This window comes from Arachis ipaensis, chromosome B09 (assembly GCF_000816755.2).
Source record: "Arachis ipaensis cultivar K30076 chromosome B09, Araip1.1, whole genome shotgun sequence".
In the NCBI taxonomy this organism is placed as follows: Eukaryota; Viridiplantae; Streptophyta; class Magnoliopsida; order Fabales; family Fabaceae; genus Arachis; species Arachis ipaensis.
The window spans coordinates 24,458,551-24,466,698 of record NC_029793.2 but is presented as its reverse complement, the minus strand read 5'-3'; the positions used below and the strand labels follow the sequence as shown (position 1 = coordinate 24,466,698).

Sequence of the window (8,148 nt, the reverse complement as noted above, 5' to 3'; positions counted from 1 at the left end):
AACGGTTTAGTTGGGACCCGAACCGGGTGGCTAAAGTCCAAGTTTTAGGGGAGGTGCTGCCGAAATTTCTATAGAATCCGAGTCCTTATTTGAAATGTTAATTGGGGAATTTTGAGTTTAATGCCTTTCCTATCTATTTTGAGGATTGTGAAATTATGGCTTCTTTATTACCTTTACTTAGAGCAATTAAGAAAGCAATGAAGTTATGCTTTGAAAGAATTATTGAAAAGAGAATCATGATTTCTCCTTATTTTCCAAGAAGAACAGTATGTCTTTGGGTACAAGTCATTTGAAAGAGAATTTTGCTTTGAGGCTGTTTTAAAAGGTAAAACGGGTTTATGTTTTTCTCTATTAAACACAAAGATTGTCCCTTGGGAGAGTTTTCGTGATTTTAAAAGGAATTGGATTTCGATTGACGAACCTCATTATTTTGACGTTTTGGATAAGATTCAGAGTACCCTTTGAACTCTAGTTTAACATAACAAAAATGATTCTCTTATCAGTTTGAAACGCTTCAGGTTTAATTATGGAATTGAAGCCGGTTTTTGTTTAAGTAAAGGAAATGGTTTTGAAAGAAGTAAAGGTTACGTGACTCGGTTTGGCTTAGATCCTATTTTCTTACTCAAATCAGAAAGCCAATGTTTTAATGATTTTAAATGATTTTGGCGAAATGAGATATGTTATTCTCCCCTAAATACTTGGGACTCTGCCGAGAAACTTTGTTATAAAATCCCATTGTTGAATGGATGATTTTGAATGTTTCAAAATAAATCTTTAACTTGCCATGGTTATGGAAGTTTGGAAAGAGGATGCCGAGAGTGGCATTGTTTTCAAAGGGGAATTTACCTTGAGTAAAAGTGGCTTATGAGCCTGAGATGATTTGAGAAATGAGATCTTTAAAGCCAAGGCTGAAAAGAGTTGAAACTCGATTTCAAAGTGAAATGAATTGAGAAAATGATTTATGGCTTAAATGCCGACTTTATGAATTTAACGATGTTGAATGGTGGAAGTGCTGTTTTGTTGTGAGCCAGAATGGCTGTGTATGATTATACATATTGGTTGGTTTTGGATTGAACCGTGAGCCAGAATGGCTGTGTATGATATGAATATTGGCTGGTTATGGACTGAACCGTGAGTCGGATGGCTGAGATGGATGTTGATCCATGGATGAGAATGAATGCATGTATATGCTGAATTATTGATAATTGTGATTTTTGCACTTCCACTATTGGAGATGAGGGTTTCCCTGGGTAGTAGCAATGGCTAGCCACCATGTGCTCCAGGTTGAGACTCGAAGCTCTGTTAACCCAATGTCGTAAGTGTGGCCGGGCTTGAAAAGATTTCCGACTTTACTTTCATTGTAAACCGTTGTTTTTGAAAAGAGGCATAAGACGGTCATGAATCACTGGTGCGATTATCTTCATGTATCCTATTACAGTAATTCCTAAAAACCCTCTACTGAGAACCCTTTCGAGGATGATGTTCTCACCCCCCTACATTTTTCCCCTTTCAGGATGTGGGCGCAGAAGTTACGAAGAGCTTATTTAATTGTTGTTGTGATGCTCTGTATTGTTTTAGTTATGGTTTATTGTACCCTCGCCTTTATCTTGATATATTCTGTAAGAGGGATAGGAATTGTATTGGATAATGTTTATAATATTATCTATGTATATAAGTGTATATATGTATGTACCCTTTATGAGTTTTTGTAAGTTGTATGGTATTTATGGATGTACGTTATCGAACAAAAGTATCTTTGGGAGCGGTATTGCGGTTTAAAGTTTCAAACAGGCTCATATTTTAGTATTAAGTAGTATAAGTGTCGTCGTAATGTCCGAGCTATCAGAGTCGCGCAGCCGGAAGTGTGAACTTTGGTAGTTAGGGTGTTACATTATAACTAAAAATGAAGACAAATATTTTTTTTATGTTAAACTATAAATTGGGAGGAGACATAATGTTTAATTACAAAGATGTGTTATAACTTGGTTGAATATTTTGCATATTTTGTCTTTTCTTGAATGTAGATCTAAAGATATTTTTTGGTCTGTAAATATTTTTATGGACAAAAAATTTTCTTCTAACTATCTTTTTCTCATATCTTAAGATCCTATACTAGTACAACCAAAACGCTCATAAAAAAGGACACCATAAAAGGAGAGAGCATTAATCATTAGAGGTATTGAAAGCTAGATCTCCAAAATAAGACTGGACACTTAAATTGAAATTAGAAGAAGGAAGAAGGAAGAAAAAAAGGGAAAGAAAGGAGAATATGAAGTAGGGGAGGGAAAAAAAGAGAGAAATAGGTGGTGAACTATCGAAACAAAAGCAGAAAAGATCTAACAGGCAAGGGAGAGAAAGGGAGGGGGAAGAGGAGATGAAGGAGAAGGTGGGAAGGGGAGGAAAAAAGGGAAGAAGAGAGGGTGGGGACTTAAGGGAAAGGAGGGAGAGAGGAAGGCTACCGCTACTAAGGTAAAGGTGGCAGTGAGTGTAACACCCTACCACACAGAGCTTTACGCTTAAGTCGTAAAGCAGAGGTGGTGTGGTATTACAACCTCTAAAATAAATATATATATATAATAATAGTTGAAAGGAATTTATACCGAGGAGCCTTTGAAGGAAAGATTAAACAAAAATCACAAAACAAGAAGCACAATGCTCACGTAAACGGAAACTTGCGTATGAAGAAAAGTAAAGATACATATGTCACTACAAGGTTTTTATTTATTTGTGGCAGTTTTTTCTCTTATTTGTGGAGGTTTATAACCCCCACCAAATGGTTTGTGGGAGTTTCTAAAACCCCCATAATTTGAGGTGCCACGAGGTCTTTTGTGGGAGTTTCTAAAAACCTCCACAATCTATTCAGTGGAGGTTTTATATATGTTTAGTGGGGGGTTTTATATTAGAATTTTGTGGCAGTTTTAAATCACTTTTTGTGGTAGTTTAAAACCTCCACAAATTGATTTTTTAATTTAACAAAAATTAACTATTTTGCGAGATTTTCAAACCTCCACAAATTCTATAATTATTTATTCCTTTTTAATTTCAAATCATTCATTAATCTCATCTCATTTACATACTCTCAAATTAGAAATTTATTTTCTAATATAAAAATTTAAAAATTAAATCTTTTATAACATAATTCCTCAATGTAAGACATAACTCTATATATAAAAAAAATCTCAATATCAATAGTTCCAAACATAATTGCATATGGTATTGTTCTACATAACTATTACCGTTTTTTTTTAAAAAGTAAAATAAAACAACTTCAATAATATCATCTAATTAATTACATAAAAGTCTCAAATGTTCCCACAAGACGAGTATGAAGTAATAAAGAGCTTCTAACTTCCCTAAGTTTAGTTAGCCCAAAATCTGCAACCTGGTGAATTTCCAGAACTTTATTAGACAGTTTTAATATTAGTCCCATCAGAAAAAAGAAAAACAAAAATTACAAAATAATGATTATTGCCAAGAATATTATAATAAACTAACCTTTCCACGAAAGTTTTTATATATCAATATGTTAGCAGGTTTCATTTCATTGTGGATATAAACAAGAACAGTGTGTTCATGTATATATTCAAGTCCTCTTGCTGAATCCAGAGCAATTTGCACTTTTGTTGACCATGCCAAAGGTTCTCTCCCTGGAATCATGTTACCAACATTGTCACTAGTATGATAACAAAGATTAAATATTAAATTTGGTACTTAAGAGCATAAGATCATAAACATGCCTAATTTTGGTACATAATATTATGTTATGACATGAAAATATGAATGTGATCTCACCTGTACCATGCAAATATTGGCCTAAGTTTCCATTTTCAATGTATTCATACACAAGGAAAGAGATCCCTCAACGCAATATCCATTCAAATGCACCTAAATTGTTCAGAGTCAAGTTGAGATTCACTGAATGCCATAGAAACTCGACCTTTTGTGTGTAGAAGAAAGTAGTTACCAGATTCAAGTGATGAATATGTGTTAAGACCTTTAACTCTGAAAGAAACTCTGTTGATGCTTGAACATCCATCTTCTTAATTGCTGCTTTCTGCATAGAACAGATAAAGAACTAAATGGTTAAAGATAATTTATTTTTCTTTTTAATTCCGGAAGATTATATAACATTGTTAAATATATAATTGGCTTGTTCTTACTTGGCCTCTCAATTCTGCAAAATAAACAGCTCCGAATCCACCCTGACCAGTTTTGTTATCAGAGCTGAAGTTATTTGTAGCCTTGGATAGTTCTTGATAAGAGAATTCCACCGATTTTGCCGCCATAATTGCCAGAAGGCCAGAAGCACTAGCAGCTGTCGATCCTGAAGTTTCATATTCACCACTGCTAGATGCTTTACAAGGATAAGGAAGAAAGAAACAAAAAGTGTTATTATTATGAATTCATTATCACAACATAATTAATTCATTGAACATTTTAACATTGTGTCATAGTTAATATAACTTAATCAACTAGAAAGAAACAAATAGTAGATTAAGAAGCCTAGAATTTCAATAAAATACAGTTACCATCTTGGGTTGAACTTGATATAAAATCTTCTGTTGGCAATTTAATTTTTTCTTCTTCCTTCTTCTGGAAATATCTAACACAAGCACAAATTAATAATGGCAGAACCCCACTTGTTCCAGCTATAGATATTCCAATAGCAACACCCTTAGCTAGACCTGTTTATATATAAAAATACTAAAAAAATTAATAATTTAAGCTCAGTGGCAATGATTTCTTGTGTTATAGTCATCAATATAGCCAATTTTCTTTAAAGTTCAGAGAGCTATATAAGAAGAAAAGAAAAATGAGAGTTAAAAAGGATAGAAACCAAACATGAAGCCACAAAAGTAAATCTAGTATTCATTAGGAGCCACAAAAGTAACAAATGAGATCTAAAAAACCAATAACATCTTCTTATTTTACTACCCTTGATAAAGTTGCCTTTCATCAAGACCAAGAAATGGCACAATATCAAATAGTCCTTGCTTCAACCTTCAAAGTAATCACAAAGTACCACACAAACAAACAATGACAAATAATATAAATACAAATATTATTTGTTAGTATAAATATTTCCTTACAATGACAAATATATAATATTAGTATCATGTATCTAGAAACATGAAATTCTATATATATATTTGAAGTGGAGTAACTTGCAACCTAAGAAAATAGTAATTGTTCGGTGTCAACAACAACAGAAATCACCCTTTGGTGATGACTCTTGACTTTTTGAGATGATCCTGTATCTGTAATTGAATCATTATCTGTAACACAGTCCACTGATTATTAGGGTTTAAAAAAATAAAAAGTTAAATGTATTACCGTTTAGTGGTTTTGAAATGTCCATACAATGTTCAGAAGGAGATGTACAAAGGAAGTTATTTCCTGAAATACTATGATAAAAGTATAGTGTCAATTAATGCATGATTAAAGAAAATTAGAAAAAAAAAAAAACAAAAGTGCTACAAGTGTTTCTTCTTTTTAATAGGATAATCAGAATTTAGCTGTTGCATATCTAGGCAAAAAAATCTAATATAATTAAAGAACTCACCTGTAACTTTTAGCCAAAATTTTTGGAGTGGGACTACTGAGATTATTAAATGACAAGTCCCTACAAACAATATAAGGTTATGGTATTGTACTTGACTGATTGAGGAGGTAAAGGTATTACAAAGTTTCATAGAGGAATAGAGGACATACAATAATGAAAGACCTGTCAAGTTAGCAACAAGTGGAGGGATCTGTCCAGATATTTTTGCTGAGCCACCTGAAAAGCTTGGCATGATTGAATTAGGAACCATGGAATTAGAGAAACGCTAATGAATAAAATTAAAAAACAAAAAGAACAGGGTTAAAATAACATCATCATCTATCTATTTGTTAAGACACACTCATAAGTAACTTAGTTGAGACAATAAGCCCAAAGAACTAGGAATTTCTCTATCAAACTGGTTACTGGAAAGGTCTAGAGTTTGAAGCTCTGACAACTTGCCTATCTCAGCCGGGATAGGACCAGATAACTGATTGTTCTACAATAAGCTAAGTTCAGCAATGAAAAAACTCGCTTAGTCACATGATAAAATAAGTTCATTGTATTTTATGACTACTTATTTTTCTCCTACCATTGTTTGGCATCTATTAAAAATTAGTGGAAGGTTATTATGACTATTTATGAACAAAAAGCATAATAAACAAGGCATCTTTCAGATACTGCTGAGTCAACAATACACCACAATTCACCATTAAGTTTGAAAAGTATAGGCAATTTATGTAGAGAATAAGAGAGACACTCACAATGTTCGGAGATGGCTCAAATTTCTAATTCCGGACGAAAGAGTTCCAGATAAACCAGCACTGGCCATTTCCCTACCAAAAGCAGAAAGTTACCACCAGCAACAAAGATTAGTATCATTAGAATACAGTGGATGATATTAGAAAGACAGAGAAATGAATTTTTGCCAATATCTAGTCATTCTAATGATGTCACCTAAATTTGAAGGAATGGTTTCGTAGAACAAGTTTTGAGAGAAATCAAGAAATCGCAGGTTTTTCTTTTGGCCTATCCACTCTGGAATCCACCCACTAAAATAGTTACCGAATAATTCATACACATCTAGAAGGCTATTGTCAATGAGCAGCTTCTTCAGTTCAAGAGCAATTTTAATAGCTACATGATTTGGAATCTGCAACCAACAAGCAAATCACAAATGATACTAACCAAATCGAATTCACATTGTAGCATTAAATCCAGTCTATAAGGGCAAGCACAACACTTTTCAACACAATCCAATCTCAATCATATCCATCTAAAGTAACTCATAAGCAGAATGAACAATTGAAGAGTGGATTTTCATACATTGGTTACAGTTAGCATCCTACTGAGCAAAAATCTGAATAGAATATAGTAGTGATCCGCATTATCACCTAACCGCACCTTCACCTATAAGCATAAAACACAACGGAATCGATATTCGCACTATAGAAGCAAATAAACCAATTGAAACTGAATAGAAAACAGATTCCAAAATGATTGATTATGTGCATTCATGCAATGAAGAAAATTTTTGATATCTATATTGAAATTGAGGTTTCAAAATGGACCTTAACGAAATCATACTTGGAAGAAGAATTGCGGGAAGAGAATTTGTTTTTGGAGGAGAAGCTTTGCTTTTCATCGCTTTCTTCGCCGCTGGCGGGGTTCGAAGGCATGGGTTCTTCAAAAGTTACCGTGTCGCGACCTAAGGAGACGCATCGATAGAAGAGACAACGGGAAAATAGATTGTCGAAGCACGTGGTGGCATTGGTGCTAGCATCAAGGAGATGAATGGCTGTAGCGGTGGCGGTGGCAGTGGCGGTAGCAACGGCACGGCGACGGCGATGGCGACGGCGACGGTTTCGATTAGGTCTTGCTCACTCTCCATCTCACTCAAAGTGCTTACTCGAAGCTGGCCCTTGTTTGCATCTTTACTATGGGCTTTGAGAGTTTATTTGGGCCTTTAAAATACTGAGATTTTATTTCTGGGAGTTTTGTAAATTGTCACAAATAGATAATGTTGGGGAGGTTTTTAAAAACCTCCACTATAAAACCTCCATCAATTAGTAAGAATCTTGTAGTGTGTATAATAAGAGTGGAGTGTCAAGGATACAAAATATTCAAGTTCCAGGCTCAACCTCCGAAGCTAAGGCTGGTCGGAGAATATTTACATAAGTATATACAATCCCAAGATCCAAAATACTCAAAACAGACCATATGTCTCCATCAAAAGCCTCTTTGAGGCACAAAAGTAAAACATATATACAGGGAGAGTTCTATACATATAAATATATCTAAACATAGCAAAATACCACATCCAAAAGTCCCACTTTGCTGCAAAGTAAATCTAGACGCCTAACGAGGTGCCTCTCGACCTGCATCTGAAAAATAACAACACTGTATAGAATGAGAATCGGAGGTTCTCAGCGTGGTAGTGGTGCCCACATACATAATATATAAGGTCTCGGAAAAGCCAGAAGCAGTCCTAAAACTTCGACACTCAGATTTAAAACTTAGAGATTACAATTGAAAACCATAAGCAGGGTAGTGGTCTAAGGCTCTAAGTTCTAACTCAACATTAACTTAAATCTAACTTATTCCCT

At 34.3% G+C, this 8,148-nt stretch overlaps 1 protein-coding gene, 1 long non-coding RNA gene and 1 pseudogene across 2 annotated transcripts; all 3 read right to left on the bottom strand.

Moving 5' to 3' along the window:
• Positions 3,290-4,957, bottom strand: LOC107615268 (annotated as a pseudogene).
• Positions 5,196-5,826, bottom strand: LOC110262464. Its single transcript, XR_002353635.1, has 3 exons — positions 5,564-5,826; positions 5,335-5,405; positions 5,196-5,258 (listed from the first exon to the last, which is right to left on the bottom strand). It is a non-coding gene; the product is annotated as an uncharacterized LOC110262464 (long non-coding RNA).
• Positions 6,388-7,433, bottom strand: LOC110266799. The gene is made up of 4 exons (XM_021111817.1): positions 7,304-7,433; positions 7,114-7,250; positions 6,869-6,952; positions 6,388-6,695 (listed from the first exon to the last, which is right to left on the bottom strand). The coding sequence occupies exons 1-4, from the start codon at positions 7,431-7,433 to the stop codon at positions 6,444-6,446; spliced, it is 603 nt and encodes a 200-aa protein (XP_020967476.1). The 3' UTR covers positions 6,388-6,443.

What these genes read in the sequence shown, in the direction of transcription:
- LOC110266799 (XM_021111817.1), bottom strand. Translation starts at nt 7,433, where the DNA reads ATGGAGAGTGAGCAAGACCTAATCGAAACCGTCGCCGTCGCCATCGCC. An exon ending in CCAAGTATGATTTCGTTAAG is followed by an intron (nt 6,953 to 7,113) that starts GTCCATTTTGAA and finishes TTATGCTTATAG; the next exon opens with GTGAAGGTGCGGTTAGGTGA. An exon ending in GGATGCTAACTGTAACCAAT is followed by an intron (nt 6,696 to 6,868) that starts GTATGAAAATCC and finishes TGTTGGTTGCAG; the next exon opens with ATTCCAAATCATGTAGCTAT.